The sequence below is a fragment of the Zophobas morio genome, unplaced genomic scaffold (assembly GCF_036711695.1).
Source record: "Zophobas morio isolate AGI-343-1 ecotype UQ-CSIRO unplaced genomic scaffold, CSIRO_AGI_Zmor_V1 ptg000041l, whole genome shotgun sequence".
NCBI lineage: Eukaryota > Metazoa > Arthropoda > Insecta > Coleoptera > Tenebrionidae > Zophobas > Zophobas morio.
In genome coordinates, this window is record NW_026972146.1 from 1,922,042 (window position 1) to 1,945,808 (window position 23,767).

The window sequence follows — 23,767 nt, forward strand, 5'->3', positions numbered from 1 at the left end:
TAAAAATGTCAGTGATGGGTAAAAATAACGAAATGTAAATTCTCAACTACACCGGATTTAAGGTTAGAAGATGAGTCAGACTTGACCACAAATTTCCGCTTTTATCAATGCACTTTTTATCAAAACTTTTTGTGTTGATAATGCAAAATTGTACACATAACCATTAAAACCACTGAAAACGACGCTATCGCATCGTCTACACAGTACCATCGCTCAGACGATACAGATATTGCACCATGTCCGACCCGATTTGCACTCTGGAACAAGGACAAGTAAAAGGTAAGATCGAAAAGGACATGGACGGCAACCCGTTTTTGAGCTTCATGGGTATCCCATACGCTAAACCACCACTGGACAAACTCCGGTTCAAGCCGCCTCAACCCGCCGAGAAGTGGCAAGGAATTTACGACGCCACCAAGGAACCCAATAACTGCTATTCCCTACAGGTGGAACTAACAGGATTTGTAATGTCCCATAATCACACTCTATAAAGTCTAACAGCTGATTTAGTTTCCGCAGGTGAAACTCAAAGGCTCTGAAGACTGCCTGTTTTTGAACGTTTTCACCCATCAGGTACTACCTTCTTGGTTTGTAGCCCGTTCTAACTTTGCGTTTCTAGCTAAACAAAAGCGGCTCGGAAAATCTACGTCCAGTCATGGTATTCATCCACGGTGGAGCTTTCATAACTGGGTCCATCGCTAGAGTGACCTTCGGACCCGAGTTTTTAATGACCGAGGACATCGTCTTGGTACTAATGAACTACAGACTGGGAGCTTTGGGTTTCTTAACCATAGAGGACCCCTCGTTCCAAGTGACGGGAAACGCAGGCCTTAAAGACCAAATCCTGGCTTTGAAATGGGTGCAAAAAAACATTAAGCAGTTCTGTGGGGACCCGTCCAACGTTACGCTTTTGGGGCAAAGCGCTGGGTCTGCCTCCGTCCACTATTTGGTCCTATCGCCACAAACCAAAGGTAATTACAACGTACCCCACCTAGATTTACCATCAGTTGTGTCTAGGTTTGTTCCATAGAGCGGTCATGCAAAGTGGTACCGCCACCTGTCCCTGGGCTCGCGGCAAAAACAACACGGAACAATTAGCACGAACCAGTCGCTGTAAACAAACTGACACAAAACAAGTACTCGAATGTTTGCAAGGTGTCACGGTACAGCGTCTTATTAAAGCCCAGAATAAGAACTTTGCTATGATTACGGGCCCAGGTGCCCAGGCGGCCTTCGGTCCTACTGTGGAAGTACCAAACCCAACAGCTGTCATAACTGACGAGCCGCTCAAGCTTATCAATTCGGGGAATTATAATCACGTGCCGTTAATGTTTGGGTATACCAGCGAGGAAGGTATCCTGGGTGCGTGGGGGTCCAGGTGCAAAGTTAAAAAGAAGTTGAAAGATATGTTACCTTATTCCTTTGGCTACGATAAAGACAGTGAGGAAGCTCGGGCTCTACGCCAGAAAGTGTTTCAGTTTTACTATGGCAAAGACAAACCCAATATCGGGAAGATGGAAATTTTTGCGCAGGTTTGTATGGTTCAACTCGAATCTTAAACTAGTCAAACTAATTGTTTCAGATTTCGTCTGACATCACTTTTCTGAGGGGTATTTATCAGGCTATCAAAGGTCACGTCAAGACGGCTCAAAAACCCGTTTATTTGTACAGGGTGTCGATTGAGACTGAACTGAACGCCTTTAAAAGAATCTTAAAATATAAACACAAAGGTGCCTGTCACGGCGACGACGTGTGCTACATTTTTAAGGCAAAATACGCCAAATACAAACCCAGTACTATCGAGGAAAGAGCAATTCGCAGACACGTCAGATTGTGGACCAATTTTGCGAGAACTAGTAATCCCATTCCGAACCACGACGATTTAGTGAAGACCTACTGGAACCCCGCGACTGAAAAGAACTTGAATTTTTTGGACATCGGGGAAGAATTAGTACCCGGTAAGGAACCACCAGACATGGACAGAATAGCGTTTTGGGAACAAATCTGCAAAGGGATTAATGAAAAGTACAAATAACAAATAACACTAGATTCGTTTTTATTTTGTCGTTAATTGTAAAAATAATAAAGTACTATAAAGGAAGTCATTTGTTATTCAATAATGAAGTAATCGTTTTAAATCTGAGCGTGCAATTTAAGCAATTACAAGACGTCCATCACTCCATTGACCCTGTTATTCGCTCCATTTTTCTCAACAAGTGGGTTAAAGGTCGCGCTTAATTCTTACTCAACACAGTTGCAACCAGTTACGCAATTGAAATACACACACTCTGTACAAACGACTTTGTCTAAAAATGGCTAACCCTGTGGTGCAAATCCATCAAGGCCAACTCAAAGGCCAAGTCGAAAGCGACTTCCAAGGAACGCCTTTTTTCAGTTTCATGGGTATTCCCTACGCCCAGGCACCCACAGGAGAGCTGCGGTTTAAGTCACCACAAGCACCAAGCACCTGGGACGGGATAAGGGACGCCACTAAACAAGGAACGCCGTGCCATGCCCTACAACTACTACCAACCCCAGAAGTATGCCCTAACTTTACTAAACCCAAATCAAACTTGTTTTTTTTTTAAGAGTCTGACGTTGAAAGCCATGGGTTCCGAAGACTGTCTTTTCCTAAACGTCTACACCAGAAAGGTCCCAAATGACCTTAAACCCGTCATGGTGTTCATCCACGGTGGCGCCTTCATCGCTGGGTCCAGCGACCGGGCGATGTACGGTCCCGAGTTTCTAATGACCGAGGATATAGTTTTGGTCACCGTGAACTACCGACTAGGGGCTCTAGGTAATTTTCGAAGGTGGTCGAAAAATGGTTGAAACTTCTAGTGCACAAGTTTCAAGTATTATTTACATTTTTTTTAAGTAATTCGTTTAAGAAATCTCGGAAACCATTTAAACTAAATTCAGAATTTGGTTTCTTGTGACTAATTTTACTAAATTCTCCTAAGAACGTTTCTAAGAAATCTTATAGTTGTAATTGTAGTGAATTTTACTTGTTTGAGATGAAAACGTAATTTTAAAATATCGAAATGTTCTATTTTTTGTTAAATTCAGTCAATTACGACTAATTTTGTTAGTCATTTTTGTAAAAAACGTGGAGAAATACCGAAAATGTGACAAGAAACGAAGGAAAAACATCGTTATAACCGAAATTGTAATTAATTAATTGGGTAGAAATCAGCAATAGTTAGAGGCAAGTCTTTATTTCGATTGAATTAGAGGAAATTATTTTTTTGTGTAGAATAGACACTGATTACCGTAAATTTTTGTGCTCGTTTGAATTTCAGTGTGTATTTAATCATTTATTAGATGTATTCATACTAATTACAATTAATTTTGCTAATTTCTCTAGGACCAATTTGTTTTTAAGAACGTAGAGAAATTCTGGAAACGCGTCGAGACATTGCAACAAACGGCGTCACAACCCACATTTTAATTAATGAAGTAGTCGAAATTAGCCTTAATTAGAGTCAAATATTATATTTGGTTGTGTTTAGGCTATATTATTTTTACTAGCGTCAACGAATTTTCCGTTGCTGCTTAAATTTTAATTACTTAATTATTTATTAAATAATATGGAACGGATATTAATTACCGTAAATTTTGCTAATTTCACTAATATCCATTCTTCATTCACTCCGTAATTAATTAATTAAGTAGAAATTAGTATGTAATTAAAGGACAAAAAAATCTCTTGGTAATTTTCGAAGGTGGTCGAAAAATGATTGAAATTTCTAGTGTACAAGTTTCAAGTATTATTTACATTTTTTTTTAAGTAATTCGTTTAAGAAATCACGGAAACCATTTAAACTAAATTCAGATTTGGTTTCTGATGACTAATTTTACTAAATTCTCCGAAGAACGTTTCTAAGAAATCTTGTAGTTGTAATTGTTGTGAATTTTACTTGTTTGAGATGAAAACGTAATTTTGAAATATCGAAATGTTCTATTTTTTGTTAAATTCAGTCAATTACGACTAATTTTGTTAGTCATTTTTGTAAAAAACGTGGAGAAATACCGAAAATGTGACAAGAAACGAAGGAAAAACATCGTTATAACCGAAATTGTAATTAATTAATTGGGTAGAAATCAGCAATAGTTAGAGGCAAGTCTTTATTTCGATTGAATTAGAGGAAATTATTTTTTTGTGTAGAATAGACACTGATTACCGTAAATTTTTGTGCTCGTTTGAATTTCAGTGTGTATTTAATCATTTATTAGATGTATTCATACTAATTACAATTAATTTTGCTAATTTCTCTAGGACCAATTTGTTTTTAAGAACGTAGAGAAATTCTGGAAACGCGTCGAGACATTGCAACAAACGGCGTCACAACCCACATTTTAATTAATGAAGTAGTCGAAATTAGCCTTAATTAGAGTCAAATATTATATTTGGTTGTGTTTAGACTATATTATTTTTACTAGCGTCAACGAATTTTCCGTTGCTGCTTAAATTTTAATTACTTAATTATTTATTAAATAATATGGAACGGATATTAATTACCGTAAATTTTGCTAATTTCACTAATATCCATTCTTCATTCACTCCGTAATTAATTAATTAAGTAGAAATTAGTATGTAATTAAAGGACAAAAAAATCTCTTGGTAATTTTCGAAGGTGGTCGAAAAATGATTGAAATTTCTAGTGTACAAGTTTCAAGTATTATTTACATTTTTTTTTAAGTAATTCGTTTAAGAAATCACGGAAACCATTTAAACTAAATTCAGATTTGGTTTCTGATGACTAATTTTACTAAATTCTCCGAAGAACGTTTCTAAGAAACCTTGTAGTTGTAATTGTAGTGAATTTTACTTGTTTGAGATGAAAACGTAATTTTGAAATATCGAAATGTTCTATTTTTTGTTAAATTCAGTCAATTACGACTAATTTTGTTAGTCATTTTTGTAAAAAACGTGGAGAAATACCGAAAATGTGACAAGAAACGAAGGAAAAACATCGTTATAACCGAAATTGTAATTAATTAATTGGGTAGAAATCAGCAATAGTTAGAGGCAAGTCTTTATTTCGATTGAATTAGAGGAAATTATTTTTTTGTGTAGAATAGACACTGATTACCGTAAATTTTTGTGCTCGTTTGAATTTCAGTGTGTATTTAATCATTTATTAGATGTATTCATACTAATTACAATTAATTTTGCTAATTTCTCTAGGACCAATTTGTTTTTAAGAACGTAGAGAAATTCTGGAAACGCGTCGAGACATTGCAACAAACGGCGTCACAACCCACATTTTAATTAATGAAGTAGTCGAAATTAGCCTTAATTAGAGTCAAATATTATATTTGGTTGTGTTTAGACTATATTATTTTTACTAGCGTCAACGAATTTTCCGTTGCTGCTTAAATTTTAATTACTTAATTATTTATTAAATAATATGGAACGGATATTAATTACCGTAAATTTTGCTAATTTCACTAATATCCATTCTTCATTCACTCCGTAATTAATTAATTAAGTAGAAATTAGTATGTAATTAAAGGACAAAAAAATCTCTTGGTAATTTTCGAAGGTGGTCGAAAAATGATTGAAATTTCTAGTGTACAAGTTTCAAGTATTATTTACATTTTTTTTAAGTAATTCGTTTAAGAAATCACGGAAACCATTTAAACTAAATTCAGATTTGGTTTCTGATGACTAATTTTACTAAATTCTCCGAAGAACGTTTCTAAGAAACCTTGTAGTTGTAATTGTAGTGAATTTTACTTGTTTGAGATGAAAACGTAATTTTGAAATATCGAAATGTTCTATTTTTTGTTAAATTCAGTCAATTACGACTAATTTTGTTAGTCATTTTTGTAAAAAACGTGGAGAAATACCGAAAATGTGACAAGAAACGAAGGAAAAACATCGTTATAACCGAAATTGTAATTAATTAATTGGGTAGAAATCAGCAATAGTTAGAGGCAAGTCTTTATTTCGATTGAATTAGAGGAAATTATTTTTTTGTGTAGAATAGACACTGATTACCGTAAATTTTTGTGCTCGTTTGAATTTCAGTGTGTATTTAATCATTTATTAGATGTATTCATACTAATTACAATTAATTTTGCTAATTTCTCTAGGACCAATTTGTTTTTAAGAACGTAGAGAAATTCTGGAAACGCGTCGAGACATTGCAACAAACGGCGTCACAACCCACATTTTAATTAATGAAGTAGTCGAAATTAGCCTTAATTAGAGTCAAATATTATATTTGGTTGTGTTTAGACTATATTATTTTTACTAGCGTCAACGAATTTTCCGTTGCTGCTTAAATTTTAATTACTTAATTATTTATTAAATAATATGGAACGGATATTAATTACCGTAAATTTTGCTAATTTCACTAATATCCATTCTTCATTCACTCCGTAATTAATTAATTAAGTAGAAATTAGTATGTAATTAAAGGACAAAAAAATCTCTTGGTAATTTTCGAAGGTGGTCGAAAAATGATTGAAATTTCTAGTGCACAAGTTTCAAGTATTATTTACATTTTTTTTTAAGTAATTCGTTTAAGAAATCACGGAAACCATTTAAACTAAATTCAGATTTGGTTTCTGATGACTAATTTTACTAAATTCTCCTAAGAACGTTTCTAAGAAATCTTGTAGTTGTAATTGTAGTGAATTTTACTTGTTTGAGATGAAAACGTAATTTTGAAATATCGAAATGTTCTATTTTTTGTTAAATTCAGTCAATTACGACTAATTTTGTTAGTCATTTTTGTAAAAAACGTGGAGAAATACCGAAAATGTGACAAGAAACGAAGGAAAAACATCGTTATAACCGAAATTGTAATTAATTAATTGGGTAGAAATCAGCAATAGTTAGAGGCAAGTCTTTATTTCGATTGAATTAGAGGAAATTATTTTTTTGTGTAGAATAGACACTGATTACCGTAAATTTTTGTGCTCGTTTGAATTTCAGTGTGTATTTAATCATTTATTAGATGTATTCATACTAATTACAATTAATTTTGCTAATTTCTCTAGGACCAATTTGTTTTTAAGAACGTAGAGAAATTCTGGAAACGCGTCGAGACATTGCAACAAACGGCGTCACAACCCACATTTTAATTAATGAAGTAGTCGAAATTAGCCTTAATTAGAGTCAAATATTATATTTGGTTGTGTTTAGACTATATTATTTTTACTAGCGTCAACGAATTTTCCGTTGCTGCTTAAATTTTAATTACTTAATTATTTATTAAATAATATGGAACGGATATTAATTACCGTAAATTTTGCTAATTTCACTAATATCCATTCTTCATTCACTCCGTAATTAATTAATTAAGTAGAAATTAGTATGTAATTAAAGGACAAAAAAATCTCTTGGTAATTTTCGAAGGTGGTCGAAAAATGATTGAAATTTCTAGTGTACAAGTTTCAAGTATTATTTACATTTTTTTTAAGTAATTCGTTTAAGAAATCACGGAAACCATTTAAACTAAATTCAGATTTGGTTTCTGATGACTAATTTTACTAAATTCTCCGAAGAACGTTTCTAAGAAACCTTGTAGTTGTAATTGTAGTGAATTTTACTTGTTTGAGATGAAAACGTAATTTTGAAATATCGAAATGTTCTATTTTTTGTTAAATTCAGTCAATTACGACTAATTTTGTTAGTCATTTTTGTAAAAAACGTGGAGAAATACCGAAAATGTGACAAGAAACGAAGGAAAAACATCGTTATAACCGAAATTGTAATTAATTAATTGGGTAGAAATCAGCAATAGTTAGAGGCAAGTCTTTATTTCGATTGAATTAGAGGAAATTATTTTTTTGTGTAGAATAGACACTGATTACCGTAAATTTTTGTGCTCGTTTGAATTTCAGTGTGTATTTAATCATTTATTAGATGTATTCATACTAATTACAATTAATTTTGCTAATTTCTCTAGGACCAATTTGTTTTTAAGAACGTAGAGAAATTCTGGAAACGCGTCGAGACATTGCAACAAACGGCGTCACAACCCACATTTTAATTAATGAAGTAGTCGAAATTAGCCTTAATTAGAGTCAAATATTATATTTGGTTGTGTTTAGACTATATTATTTTTACTAGCGTCAACGAATTTTCCGTTGCTGCTTAAATTTTAATTACTTAATTATTTATTAAATAATATGGAACGGATATTAATTACCGTAAATTTTGCTAATTTCACTAATATCCATTCTTCATTCACTCCGTAATTAATTAATTAAGTAGAAATTAGTATGTAATTAAAGGACAAAAAAATCTCTTGGTAATTTTCGAAGGTGGTCGAAAAATGATTGAAATTTCTAGTGCACAAGTTTCAAGTATTATTTACATTTTTTTTTAAGTAATTCGTTTAAGAAATCACGGAAACCATTTAAACTAAATTCAGATTTGGTTTCTGATGACTAATTTTACTAAATTCTCCTAAGAACGTTTCTAAGAAATCTTGTAGTTGTAATTGTAGTGAATTTTACTTGTTTGAGATGAAAACGTAATTTTAAAATATCGAAATGTTCTATTTTTTGTTAAATTCAGTCAATTACGACTAATTTTGTTAGTCATTTTTGTAAAAAACGTGGAGAAATACCGAAAATGTGACAAGAAACGAAAGAAAAACATCGCTATAACCGAAATTGTAATTAATTAATTGGGTAGAAATCAGCAGTAGTTAGAGGGAAGTCTTCATTTCGATTGAATTAGAGTAAATTATTTTTTTGTGTAGAATAGACACTGATTACCGTAAATTTTTGTGCTCGTTTGATTTTCAGTGTGTATTTAATCATTTATTTTATGTATTCATACTAATTACAATTAATTTTGCTAATTTCTCTAGGACCAATTTGTTTTTAAGAACGTAGAGAAATTCTGGAAACGCGTCGAGACATTGCAACAAACGGCGTCACAACCCACATTTTAATTAATGAAGTAGTCGAAATTAGCCTTAATTAGAGTCAAATATTATATTTGGTTGTGTTTAGACTATATTATTTTTACTAGCGTCAACGAATTTTCCGTTGCTGCTTAAATTTTAATTACTTAATTATTTATTAAATAATATGGAACGGATATTAATTACCGTAAATTTTGCTAATTTCACTAATATCCATTCTTCATTCACTCCGTAATTAATTAATTAAGTAGAAATTAGTATGTAATTAAAGGACAAAAAAATCTCTTGGTAATTTTCGAAGGTGGTCGAAAAATGATTGAAATTTCTAGTGCACAAGTTTCAAGTATTATTTACATTTTTTTTTTAAGTAATTCGTTTAAGAAATCACGGAAACCATTTAAACTAAATTCAGATTTGGTTTCTGATGACTAATTTTACTAAATTCTCCTAAGAACGTTTCTAAGAAATCTTGTAGTTGTAATTGTAGTGAATTTTACTTGTTTGAGATGAAAACGTAATTTTAAAATATCGAAATGTTCTATTTTTTGTTAAATTCAGTCAATTACGACTAATTTTGTTAGTCATTTTTGTAAAAAACGTGGAGAAATACCGAAAATGTGACAAGAAACGAAAGAAAAACATCGCTATAAACGAAATTGTAATTAATTAATTGGGTAGAAATCAGCAGTAGTTAGAGGGAAGTCTTCATTTCGATTGAATTAGAGTAAATTATTTTTTTGTGTAGAATAGACACTGATTACCGTAAATTTTTGTGCTCGTTTGAATTTCAGTGTGTATTTAATCATTTATTAGATGTATTCATACTAATTACAATTAATTTTGCTAATTTCTCTAGGACCAATTTGTTTTTAAGAACGTAGAGAAATTCTGGAAACGCGTCGAGACATTGCAACAAACGGCGTCACAACCCACATTTTAATTAATGAAGTAGTCGAAATTAGCCTTAATTAGAGTCAAATATTATATTTGGTTGTGTTTAGACTATATTATTTTTACTAGCGTCAACGAATTTTCCGTTGCTGCTTAAATTTTAATTACTTAATTATTTATTAAATAATATGGAACGGATATTAATTACCGTAAATTTTGCTAATTTCACTAATATCCATTCTTCATTCACTCCGTAATTAATTAATTAAGTAGAAATTAGTATGTAATTAAAGGACAAAAAAATCTCTTGGTAATTTTCGAAGGTGGTCGAAAAATGATTGAAATTTCTAGTGCACAAGTTTCAAGTATTATTTACATTTTTTTTTAAGTAATTCGTTTAAGAAATCACGGAAACCATTTAAACTAAATTCAGATTTGGTTTCTGATGACTAATTTTACTAAATTCTCCGAAGAACGTTTCTAAGAAATCTTGTAGTTGTAATTGTAGTGAATTTTACTTGTTTGAGATGAAAACGTAATTTTAAAATATCGAAATGTTCTATTTTTTGTTAAATTCAATCAATTACGACTAATTTTGTTAGTCATTTTTGTAAAAAACGTGGAGAAATACCGAAAATGTGACAAGAAACGAAAGAAAAACATCGCTATAACCGAAATTGTAATTAATTAATTGGGTAGAAATCAGCAGTAGTTAGAGGGAAGTCTTCATTTCGATTGAATTAGAGTAAATTATTTTTTTGTGTAGAATAGACACTGATTACCGTAAATTTTTGTGCTCGTTTGAATTTCAGTGTGTATTTAATCATTTATTAGATGTATTCATACTAATTACAATTAATTTTGCTAATTTCTCTAGGACCAATTTGTTTTTAAGAACGTAGAGAAATTCTGAAAACGCGTCGAGACATTACAACAAACGGCGTCACAACCCACATTTTAATTAATGAAGTAGTCGAAATTAGCCTTAATTAGAGTCAAATATTATATTTGGTTGTGTTTAGACTATATTATTTTTACTAGCGTCAACGAATTTTCCGTTGCTGCTTAAATTTTAATTACTTAATTATTTATTAAATAATATGGAACGGATATTAATTACCGTAAATTTTGCTAATTTCACTAATATCCATTCTTCATTCACTCCGTAATTAATTAATTAAGTAGAAATTAGTATGTAATTAAAGGACAAAAAAATCTCTTGGTAATTTTCGAAGGTGGTCGAAAAATGATTGAAATTTCTAGTGCACAAGTTTCAAGTATTATTTACATTTTTTTTTAAGTAATTCGTTTAAGAAATCACGGAAACCATTTAAACTAAATTCAGATTTGGTTTCTGATGACTAATTTTACTAAATTCTCCTAAGAACGTTTCTAAGAAATCTTGTAGTTGTAATTGTAGTGAATTTTACTTGTTTGAGATGAAAACGTAATTTTAAAATATCGAAATGTTCTATTTTTTGTTAAATTCAGTCAATTACGACTAATTTTGTTAGTCATTTTTGTAAAAAACGTGGAGAAATACCGAAAATGTGACAAGAATCGAAAGAAAAACATCGCTATAACCGAAATTGTAATTAATTAATTGGGTAGAAATCAGCAGTAGTTAGAGGGAAGTCTTCATTTCGATTGAATTAGAGTAAATTATTTTTTTGTGTAGAATAGACACTGATTACCGTAAATTTTTGTGCTCGTTTGATTTTCAGTGTGTATTTAATCATTTATTTTATGTATTCATACTAATTACAATTAATTTTGCTAATTTCTCTAGGACCAATTTGTTTTTAAGAACGTAGAGAAATTCTGAAAACGCGTCGAGACATTACAACAAACGGCGTCACAACCCACATTTTAATTAATTAAGTAGTCGAAATTAGCCTGAATTAAAGTCAAATATTATATTTGGTTGTGTTTAGACTGTATTATTTTTACTAGCGTCAACGAATTTTCCGTTGCTGCTTAAATTTTAATTACTTAATTATTTATTAAATAATATGGAACGGATATTAATTATCGTAAATTTTGCTAATTTCACTAATATCCATTCTTCATCCACTCGGTAATTAATAAATTAAGTAGAAATTAGTACGTAATTAAAGGACAAAAAAAAATCTTTTGGTAATTTTCGAAGGTGGTCGAAAAATGGTTGAAACTTCTAGTGCACAAGTTTCAAGTATTATTTACATTTTTTTCAAAGTAATTCGTTTAAGAAATCACGGAAACCATTTAAACTAAATTCAGAATTTGGTTTCTTATGACTAATTTTACTAAATTCTCCTAAGAACGTTTCTAAAAAATCTTGTAGTTGTAATTGTAGTGAATTTTACTTGTTTGAAATGAAAACGTAGTTTTAAAATATCGAAATGTTCTATTTTTTGTTAAATTCAGTCAATTACGACTAATTTTGCTAATTTTGTTTGTCATTTTTGTAAAAAAACGTGGAGAAATACCGAAAATGTGACAAGAAATGAAGAAAAAACATCGTTATAACCGAAATTGTAATTAATTAATTGGGTAGAAATCAGCAGTAGTTAGAGGCAAATCTTCATTTCGATTGAATTAGAGTAAATTATTTTTTTGTGTAGAATAGACACTGATTACCGTAAATTTTTGTGCTTCGTTTGATTTTCAGTGTGTATTTAATCATTTATTATATATGTATTCATACTAATTACAATTAATTTTGCTAATTTCTCTAGGACCAATTTGTTTTTTAGAACGTCGAGAAATTCTGAAAACGCGTCGAGAAAATTATAACAAACGCGGTCACAACCGACATTTTAATTAATTAATTAATTAATTAGTTATAAATTAGCCGTGAGTCAAATCTTGTCTTTGGTCGAATATTTCATAACCACCTTTCTAGCTTTTGTTTTTGCTAGATTATTTGTGTTTTTATCAAAGTAATTTATTCAAGAAATCACCCAAATCACCAATTAATTACGACTAATTTTGCCAACTTCATTATTAATTTTTTTTTTTAGAGAACGTGAGAACTTGTCGAAGAAATGATTGCTAACAGTGTTATATCCCAAATTGTAATTAATTAATTAAGTCGGCAGAAATCAGCCGTAATTATTCAGTTGGAGTAAATTACTTTTACTAACGTCTACTTATTGATTGATGTATCGAGATTACGACTAATTTTGCTAATTTCCCCAGTACCAATTTTTTGTAAAGAACGTAGGGAAAGCCTGAAAGCTCGTCGAGGTACTTGTAACAATCTAATTAATTAGAAATTAGTCGTAATTAGAGTCGAATCTAACAAATGAATCAGTTCTGGATGCCACCGAATCGAAATGAATAAAACCCCAATCCAAACCAACAAACTTCTTTCAGTTTCTAACCTAAAAATAACCCAATCCATCCCCCGTTTCCAACATCCCCGTTTGAAATTTGTTTGTATTTCTGCTACTACAGAAACGACCAAACTCAACTCTTAAACCGTGGCTATCGATTACACAAACCCGTCTCCCTCCGGCCCAACTCCGCTCAATTCACCAAAAAATTACCATTCCAAACATCATGACAACCAGAATCCACATAACACGAAAATTAAAAACGCGGTTTCCTCGACATTTGAACTGGAATTGCGTTGTCTAGGTGTGACTGAATAAAAAGGTCCCGTTTCAGGTTTTCTGACCCTTGACGACCCTTCGTTGGACGTTGGCGGAAACGCGGGCCTTAAAGATCAAGTGCTAGCTTTGAAGTGGGTACAAAAGAACATCAAGGAGTTTGGTGGTGACCCAAACAATGTCACTATTTTTGGGGAAAGCGCGGGTGGAGCTTCCGTACATTACTTAGTCCTGTCGCCTCTGACTAAAGGTTTATTTCACAAGGCTATCATTCAGAGTGCGAGTGTTTTGTGTCCCTGGGCTCGCGGTACCAATGATGCCGAAGCATTAGCCAAAAGCTGCGGGTTTTTGGAAACAGACCCTTCCAAAGTGCTACAATTTCTGACGCAACTACCAGTCGAGCAACTTCTAGAAGGCCAGATTAAGTTGGGTGATGTAGGTGGTAGTTGTGTGGTGACCCAAATCTACTTTGTTTGTTTAGTGGTTGTACCCAGGGAAAAAACGCAACGTGGGTCCTACCGTTGAAGCCAAACACGCTGGTGCATTCTTGACTGAAGAACCGGATGACTTGATTAAGTCGGGTCGTTACAACCACGTGCCTTTAATGTTTGGATATACGTCGCTTGAGGGGTTATTCGATGAAGGGAATAAGTTGCTGGGGTTTCAGTCCAACTGGGAGGAGTTCGTTCCCTACTACTTCGACTGTGACGTCGTCGAACGAATCAATCAACAAATTTCGAAGTTTTACTTTGGGACGGACAAGGCAAACCCTGATGATAAGAACGCGCTATACACTGTACCTAAATTCCAATCGTGAGTACAATATATTAAAATATGCTTTCAGGTTTTAACCGACGCCATTTTCCTTCGTGGTATCCATCTTGCGGTCAAAGCGCATGCGCAGTCGTCACAACGCCCACTCTACTATTATAGAATGTCGCTGGACACGAGTTTAAACACGATCAAGAATATGTTGAACCTCAAAGTCAAAGGTGTGTGCCACGGCGACGATTTGGGTTATCTTTTCAAATCGGGACACCCCACTCTGGAACCAGGGAGCCTTGAGCAAAAATCAGTCCTTCGGTTTGTTAAAATGTGGACGAATTTCGCACGGACTGGCAATCCGACCCCAATTGAAGACTCCTTGGTGGACGTTCAATGGAAACCCGTGACCCCAAACCAGCTCAATTTTCTGGACATAGGCACCGATCTCGTGGTTGGGGTTGATCCCGATATTGATAGGATGAACTTTTGGGACGAAATAAGTCACGGGGTGACGGAACGTCGTTGATTTTTACCTAACTAAATTTATTTTTATTGCGTACACATAAAAATAAAATAAAAAATTTGGGTAGGTAGGTACACCTAAGTATCACAATTACTGGCAGTCACAATAAAATAAACTATTAAGTACATTTATAGTAACTTGACCATGTATAGACTAATTCCTGATCCCAGGGCTAACCCCACACCCATAAACACGGTCATCATGGACGAAGCGGTTTCCTTCTCGTGGCATTCCACCACCCTGGAACGAAACTTGAATTTGGGGCTAATTCGTCAAAGTACTAACCTGGGGGCACAAATTGCAGTGATATTCGCTAAGTACCCGTTGGATATCGCGCACATGAACAATATCACTATGTATTGATAATCTCTATCAAAAACGACACCCCAGTGGGATCTGGGTTGGGCGTTGCAGAGCATCATCAGAGGTATGAAGACGAAACGTGCCGTGCTCAGTATCAACAAAACGTAGCCTTTTTTGGGCTGAAACAGCGTAATTTACAGACATTTTTACAAAAATTTGTGTTACCTTTTGTATCCTTCCTGCAAAAATCCTGCCTAAGTAGTCCCCCACGCTAAACAACAAATACGCTATAGTCGGCACGAAGTACACATCTGAAACCCAACAATGCACAAATGTTGACGTCACGCATCCACCCACCGTTCCACCTATGCCCTTGCCCTTTCCCTTCCGACTCCACCAACACCGTCACGCTAGGGTAAACCGACAACGTGATCGCAAAAACCATGAACATCGACAACCCGTGGGTCCAAATCTTCTTCAAAATCATCTTATGACTGATAATTCGTGGTCTGAGTAGCTCGGTTTCGAACTCGTTCTGGGTGATAGTTTTCTCGTACAAGTGGAACTTGAAAAATACTGTCTTCGTCAGGACTACGTAGCAAACAATGGAAGTGATTATGGTGAGATTGCCTATGATGAAGTAGACGAAAGCGCTGTGAACGGAAGACGCCCCGATGGAGAGAGACGCGATTTCGGCCAAAGCCGCAAAGATTCCTCCTAGAGCTTGACCCCCGAGAGTTGCTGTGATGTAAGTGGGGCAAAAGCGGCCGACTACGCCGAAAATGCTACCAGATAAGACGGCGCTACAAACTAGAGTTTGTGTGAAATGGGCGGTCATGAGGGGGGGGGGGGTTACCGTTCAGGAGGATTATGGTGGTGAGGGTCACCACGAAGAAGCCGTTTTGCCAGTCGTCGGTGTTCGTGGTGACGAAGACGAGGGTCATTATGAACAGGCCGAGCATGACGATGAGGGAGCCGATGACGCGCTTGTGGAGAGAGATCCTGGACAAAATTAGTCGGGTTATTATTTGGAGGTGGCGCCACGTGGAGATTGATCAAACTACGTAAGTGTGTACACTTAAGGTGGTATCACTCAGAACTGTCACACAACAGTGTATTTTTATTACTCTTTTTTGTTCGTGTTCTTCTAATGTCTTTTTAAAAGTAACTTATAATTAACTTTAAATTTCGAAAAATGAAAAATTTAAATATAGAAGAACTGGAAACTCGAGAAATCGAAAAACCTAAAATTTTAAAAATTGAAAACTTAAAATATCGGAAAATTGAAAGATTGTGAAAACCGAAAGTTCAAACAACGAAAAATTGAAAATCCAAAAAGTAAAAAGTCGAAATACTAAAAAATCCCAAAATTGAAAAATTGAAGAATCGAAAAACTGAGAAAACTCACAAAATTGAACGAAATATCCAAAAATTGGGAAATTAAAGAATTGAAAAATTGGGAAATCGAAAAGCCGAAAAATTGCAAACCTAAAGAATCGAAAAATTGAAAAATCTGGAGCCTGAAAAATCGAAAAATTGAGGAACTGGAAAACTGAAAAATCGAAACCTTGGCAAGTCGAAAACGGAAAAATAAAAAAATAGATTAACTGAGAAATCGGAAAACTGAAAATTCAGAAACGTCAGAACTTGAACATTTAAGCCAAAAAGTAAAAAAAAAACGAAAAACCGATAAATCGAGTTCTTAAAAAATTGAAAAATTGAAAAATAAAGATACGGAAAAAAGAAAAATTAAAATATACAAGAACGGAAAACTCGAAAAATGCAGAAATCGAAATATATATAAAACAGTCGAAAACTGAAAATCCAAAAAATAAAAAATCGAAAAATAGAACTATTGAAAAATCTCAAAACTGAAACAAATATCCAAAATTGAGAAATTAAAAAATTAGCCAACCGAAAAATCCAAAAATCGAAGAATTGAAGAACTGAAAAATCGAAACTGCGAATTCGGGAAACAGGAAAATAAAAAAATATATATTAATTGAAAAATCGGGAAAAAGTTTAGCAACATCAAAATTTGAAAAATTGGAAAATAGAAATATTGAAGAACAGGACAATAAAAAAATCCAGAAATTGAAAAATCTAAAATTTAAAGCATTGAACAATTGAAATATCGCAAAATTGAAAAATGTAGAAATCCAAACATCAAAGAATCAAAAAAGAAAAATTCGAAAATCTAAAACTTAAAAACCGAAAAATTGAAAAATCGACAAATCGAAACTCCAGAATTTAAACAAAATTGAAAAATTGGGTAACTGAAAAATCGAAACATCGAGAAATTGGAAAATCGAAAAACCGAGAAATCCAAAAATCAAAACATCGAGAAACAGAAAAAATTGAGAAATTGATAAATTGAACAATAAAACATCCAAACATCTGAATTCGATAAATCGAGAAATAAAAAAAAATTGAAAAATTTTAAAAAAGGAAAATTAAAACATCGAAAAGTTGAAAAAAATGGAGAAATCGAAGTATAAAACTGTCGAAAATTTGAAAAATCTAAGGTTTAACGAAAAATTGAAAATCCAAAAGGTACAAAAACTGCAAACTGAAAAATTTAAAAATTGGAAAATCGACAAATTGGAATCGATTGGCATGAAAATTTGAAAAATTGAATAAACGAAAAATTGTAAAATCGAAAGAAACAACAAAAATTAAGGTAATGAAAAAACAAAAAATTGTGATAAAATCGAGAAAATAAAAATAAAAAATCAGGAAAAAGTCGGATAATTCAAAAATCGAAATGCCGAAAAGTAAAAAAACGAAAAACCGATAAATCGAAACATGGAAAAATTCAAAAACTGAGACAATCAAAACATGGAAACATCCGAATCTCGATAAATCGAGTTCTCAAAAAATTGAAAAATCGAAAAATACAGATACGGAAAAAAGAAAACTTAAAATATACAAGAACTGAAAACTCGAAAAATTCAGTAATCGAAATATATATAAAACAGTTGAAAACTGAAAAATCTAAAGTTTAAAGAACGAAAAACTGAAAATCCAAAAAATTAAAAATTGAGAAGTCGAAAAATAGAACTAATGACAAATCCCAAAACTGAAACGAATATCCAAAATTGAGAAATTAAAAAATTAGCCAACCGAAAAATCCAAAAATCCAAGAATTGAAGAACTGAAAAATCGAAACTGCGAATTCGAGAAACGGGAAAATAAAAAAAATATGTTAATTGAAAAATCGGAAAAATGAAAATTTAACTGAAAATTTAGCAACGTCAAAATCTGAAAAATTGGAAAATGGAAATACTGAAGAACAGGAAAATCAGAAAATCCAGAAATAGTAAAATCTAAAATTTAAAACATTGAACGATTGAAATATCGCAAAATTGAAAAATGTAGAAATCCAAACATTAAAGAATCAAAATAGAAAAATTCGAAAATCTAAAACTTAAAAATTGAAAAACTGAAAAATCGACAAATCTAAACTCCAGAATTTAAAAAAATTGAAAAAGCGGATAACTGAAAAATCGAAAAATTGGAAAATCAAAAAACCGAGAAATCCAAAAATCGAAACTTCGAGAAATAGAAAAAAATTGAGAAATTGAACAATCAAAACATCCAAACATCTGACTTCGATACGTCGAGAATGAAAAAAAAAGTGAGAAATTTTAAAAAATAAAAAAAAAAAACATCGAAAAGTTGAAAAAAATTGAGAAATCGAAGTATAAAACTGACGAAAATTTGAAAAATCTAAAGTTTAACGAAAAATTGAAACTCTAAAAATTAAAAAAGGGGTGAAAACCCAAAAACTGCAAACTGAAAAATTTAAAAATTGGAAAATCGACAAATTGGAATCGATTGGCCTGAAAATTTGAAAAATTTTAAAAAAACGAAAAATTGGAAAATCGAAAGAAAAAACAAAAATTAAGGAAATGAAAAAACAAAAAATTGTGATATAAAATCGAGAAAATGAAAAATAAAAAATCAGGAAAATGCAAAATAAAAATCGGGGAGTTGAAAAATTGAGGGGACGAAAAATTGAAAAAGGGAAAAATTAAACATCGAGAATGCGAAAAATGGAAAAATGAGAAATTGTAATATTGGAAGATTGAAAAATCTGGAGCCTGAAAAATCGAAAAATTGAGGACCTGAAAAACTGTAAAATCGAAACCTTGGCAAGTCAAAATGGGAAAATCAAAAAATAGATTAGTTGAGAAATCGGAAAACTGAAAATTCAGAAACGTCAAAACTTGAAAATTCAAAAAATTGGAAAATTGAAAAATCGGATAATTGAAAAATCGAAAAGCCGAAAATTAAAAAAACGAAAAACCGATAAATCGAAACATGGAAAAATTCAAAAACTGACACAATCAAAACATCGAAATATCCGAATCTCGATAAATCGAGTTCTCAAAAAATTGAAAAATCGCAAAATAAAGATACGGAAAAGAGAAAAATTAAAATATACAAGAACTGAAAACTCGAAAAATTCAGAAATTGAAATATATATAAAAAAATCGAAAACTGAAAAATCTAAAGTTTAAAGAACGAAAAACTCAAAAACCAAAAAATTATAAATCGAGAAGTCGAAAAATAGAACTATTGAAAAATCTCAAAACTGAGACAAATATCCAAAATTGAGAAATTAAAAAATTAGCCAACCGAAAAATCCAAAAATCGAAGAATTGAAGAACTGAAAAATCGAAACTGCGAATTCGAGAAACGGGAAAATAAAAAAAAATATGTTAATTGAAAAATCAGAAAACTGAAAATTTAACTGAAAATTTAGCAACGTCAAAATTTGAAAAATTGGAAAACAGAAATACTGAAGAACAGGAAAATCAAAAAAACCAGAAATCGAAAAATCTAAAATTTAAAACATTGAACGATTGAAATATCGCAAAATTGAAAAATGTAGAAATCTAAACATCAAAGAATCAAAAAAGAAAAATTGGAAAATCTAAAACTTAAAAATTGAAAAACTGAAAAATCGACAAATCTAAACTCCAGAATTTAAAAAAATTGAAAAAGCGGACAACTGAAAAATCGAAACACCGAAAAATTGGAAAATCAAAAAACCGAGAAATCCAAAAATCGAAACATGGAGGAATAGAAAAAAATTGAGAAATTGAAAAATCAAAATATCCAAATTCGAATAATTCGAATTCGATAAATCGAGAATGAAAAAAAAGTGAAACATTTTAAAAAAGAAAAAATAAAACATCGAAAAGTTGAAAAAAAATTGAGAAATCGAAGTATAAAACTGTCGAAAATTTGAAAAATCTAAAGTTTAACGAAAAATTGAAACTCTAAAAAGTAAAAAAAGGGGTGAAAACTTAAAAACTGCAAACTGAAAAATTTAAAAATTGGAAAATCGACAAATTGGAATCGATTGGCCTGAAAATTTGAAAAATTGAATAAACGAAAAATTGGAAAATCGAAAGAAACAACAAAAATTAACGAAATGAAAAAACAAAAAATTGTGATATAAAATCGAGAAAATGAAAAATAAAAAATCAGGAAAATGCAAAATAAAAATCGGGGAGTTGAAAAACTGAGGGGACGAAAAATTGAAAAAGGGAAAAATTAAACATCGAGAATGCGAAAAGTGGAAAAATGAGAAATTGTAATATTGGAAGACTGAAAAATCCGGAGCCTGAAAAATCGAAAACTTGAGGAACGGAAAAACTGAAAAATCGAAACCTTGGCAAGTCAAAATGGGAAAATCAAAAAATCGATTAGTTGAGAAATCGGAAAACTGAAAATTCAGAAACATCAAAACTTGAAAATTCAAAAAATTGGAAAATTGAAAAATCGGATAATTGAAAAATCGAAAAGTCGAAAATTAAAAAAACGAAAAACCGATAAATCGAAACATGGAAAAATTCAAAAACATCGAAATATCCGAATCTCGATAAATCGAGTTCTCAAAAAATTGAAAAATCGCAAAATAAAGATACGGAAAAAAGAAAAATTAAAATATACAAGAACTGAAAACTCGAAAAATTCAGAAATTGAAATATATATAAAACAGTCGAAAACTGAAAAATCTAAAGTTTAAAGAACGAAAAACTGAAAGTCCAAAAAATTAAAAATCGAGAAGTCGAAAAATAGAACTATTGAAAAATCTCAAAACTGAGACAAATATCCAAAGTTGAGAAATTAAAAAATTAGCCAATTTTATTAATTGAAAAATCGGAAAACTGAAAATTTAGCAACGTCAAAATTTGAAAAATTGTAAAATAGAAATATGTACTGAAGAACTGGAAAAACAAAAAATCCAGAAATCGAAAAATCTAAAATTTAAAACATTCAACAATTGAAATATCGCAAGATTGAAAAATGGAGAAATCGAAACATCAAAGAATCAAAAAAGAAAAATTCGAAAATCTAAAACTTAAAAATCGACAAATTGAAAATCCAGAATTTAAAAAAATTGAAAAATCGGATAACTGAAAAATCGAAACATCGAAAAATTGGAAAATCAAAAAACCGAGAAATCCAAAAATCGAAACATCGAGAAATGGAAAAAAATTGAGAAATTGAAGAATCAAAATATCCAAACATCTGAATTCGATAAATCAAGAAAGAAAAAAAAAGTGAAAAATTTTAAAAAAGAAAAAATAAAACATCGAAAAGTTGAAAAAAAATTGAGAAATCGAAGTATAAAACTGTCGAAAATTTGAAAAATTTAAAGTTTAACGAAAAATTGAAACTCTAAAAAGTAAAAAAGGGGTGGAAACCCAAAAACTGGAAACCGAAAAATTTAAAAATTGGAAAATCGACAAATTGGAATCGATTGGCCTGAAAATTTGAAAAATTGAATAAACGAAAAATTGGAAATCCAAAAACTGCAAAGTGAAACAACAAGAAATAAAGGAATTGAAAAAAATGAAAATGTGTGACATAAAATCGAGAAAATGAATATTAAAAAAATCGGGAAAATGAAAAATAAAAATCGAGAACTTGAAAAATTGAGGAAACGAAAAACTGAAAATGACAAAAATTAAATACTGAGAATGTGAAAAATCGAAAAATGAAAAACTGTAATATCGAAAAATTGCAAAATAAAAAAATTGCAACTCGAAAAATTGAAAAAAAAAAGTCAAGAAACTGTAAAATTGAAAAATCAAAAATAAGAAAAAACGAAAAAGTATATAATGAAAACTTGGAGAAGGTCAAAAGTGAAAATCAAACATGAAAATTTGAAATTCGAAAGATTAAAAATTGAAAAACTTAAAATTCGAAAAATTGAAAAATAAAAAAAAGAAATATGTATTGTAAAATAAAATATTGAAAATTAAGGAAATTGAAAAATTGGATGACTGGAAATCCAAAAACTGCAAATTGAAAAATTTTAAAAGTAGAAAATCATGGAATTAAAAATCAAAGCCTGAAAATTTGAAAACTTCAAGAAATAAAAAATTGTAAATCGAAAGAAACAACAAAAAAATAAAGGAAATAAAGAAACAAAAAATTGTGATATAAAATCGAGAAACGTCCAGAAAACATAAAATTATTATTTACTGTGTTATAGCAAAAAAATCTCTAAATCGAATCTTACAATTATCTGACAAAACTGAATATGTTATACCGGACTTCAAAAGCGAGGAAAGTGCTATCTAAATAACTTTAGACCAATTTTTATAATTCAACAATTTACATAGAGTATCAAAAATAAAACACCGATAGCTCTCTAATAATTTTGAATCTGTTGTGGTAAATTTTTTTTAATTCCAATATTTTCTATTTTGACAAAATGACGAAAGAATCGAAACTTGGAGAGTTATACAAAACGAGTAAAATTTGAACCCTCTTTTGGAAGGGTTCGTTGTAGACACCTTTTTTTTAATTTTTTTCGCACTACAAAGTGTACTTTGTAACAGCAATGTAAATGTCGTCATTTCTGCATGTTTTTACTTTTTTTTTTTAAACAAAAAACAGAACTGAAAATCAAATTTTAATATAAGAGGGACAAAATATGTCTAATAAGGATTGTTAAGAAAAAAAAGTTAATTTCTCTCGTTTTTACAGGACGTTTCAAATGGGATGAAAACTGTCCCAAATGAGGCTGAGTGATACCGCCTTAAATTTAGGCAACCAACATTACACACACTAATTCAATTTATTACTCAATTTTTGATCTTTAGTTTACGTTGTGGCGCTTTTTAATTTTGTTGTGTCTAGATTACATTACCTGTGAGTCAGGGCCGTATTCAAAATCAAAAACACCAAATTGGGCACAGCTGAGGCCACACTGATGTACGAAGTGAAGCTAGTCTGCAGCGGCGTCCTCTTAGTCACGGAATACGAAGTCAAATTGTTGCTCACGTTTCGGAATTTGTACAACCAATACTACAAAAAAACGTGTAGTACTTCATCGCTTTCATTAAAAAAACTTACATCATCAGCCGTAATGAAGAAGTTCCATGGAAGCAGGGTGACCATTCCCAGAAGATAAAAAATCATGTATGCCATGTAATACTTGTCTTTGGGTTCGGTTTTGAACAGGGGCTTGGTGTCCCTGATGACAACACTGTCATCTGGAAGTTCTGTGACATCTTCATTGTCATTGTCAGAGGAATCCACTTCTTGTAAAAGAGGAGTGGTGTTGACGGAATGTGCCATTGTGACGACTCTTCGTGATTCTAATTCATTGTGATTGCTTTGTTTGTGATGGACTACGAAATGGGTCAGTTTTTAGCGATAACGGGGTTCGACTGACATGTCAACATTTTTTGACGTTAATCAGCTGTTGACGTTTACGTCAGACGCGCGCATTTTTTTAATATTTCTATTTTTATTGATAAGGAATTTGT

At 31.5% G+C, this 23,767-nt stretch overlaps 3 protein-coding genes across 3 annotated transcripts; 2 read left to right on the forward strand and 1 right to left on the reverse strand.

Annotated features, from left to right (window-relative positions):
- The first annotated feature begins 48 nt into the window (after window positions 1–48).
- LOC135141048 (juvenile hormone esterase-like) lies at window positions 49–2,092 on the forward strand. Its single transcript, XM_064071892.1, has 5 exons — window positions 49–464; window positions 511–573; window positions 620–971; window positions 1,018–1,532; window positions 1,583–2,092. The coding sequence occupies exons 1-5, from the start codon at window positions 237–239 to the stop codon at window positions 2,033–2,035; spliced, it is 1,611 nt and encodes a 536-aa protein (XP_063927962.1). The 5' UTR covers window positions 49–236; the 3' UTR covers window positions 2,036–2,092.
- Window positions 2,093–2,179: 87 nt separating this feature from the next.
- LOC135141050 (esterase FE4-like) lies at window positions 2,180–14,793 on the forward strand. The gene is made up of 5 exons (XM_064071894.1): window positions 2,180–2,540; window positions 2,590–2,800; window positions 13,437–13,813; window positions 13,860–14,174; window positions 14,223–14,793. The coding sequence occupies exons 1-5, from the start codon at window positions 2,313–2,315 to the stop codon at window positions 14,667–14,669; spliced, it is 1,578 nt and encodes a 525-aa protein (XP_063927964.1). The 5' UTR covers window positions 2,180–2,312; the 3' UTR covers window positions 14,670–14,793.
- On the reverse strand, window positions 14,666–23,692 carry LOC135141051 (equilibrative nucleoside transporter 2). The gene is made up of 7 exons (XM_064071895.1): window positions 23,352–23,692; window positions 23,146–23,303; window positions 15,826–15,971; window positions 15,327–15,779; window positions 15,195–15,280; window positions 14,952–15,148; window positions 14,666–14,906 (listed from the first exon to the last, which is right to left on the reverse strand). The coding sequence occupies exons 1-7, from the start codon at window positions 23,574–23,576 to the stop codon at window positions 14,795–14,797; spliced, it is 1,377 nt and encodes a 458-aa protein (XP_063927965.1). The 5' UTR covers window positions 23,577–23,692; the 3' UTR covers window positions 14,666–14,794.
- Window positions 23,693–23,767: the final 75 nt, after the last annotated feature.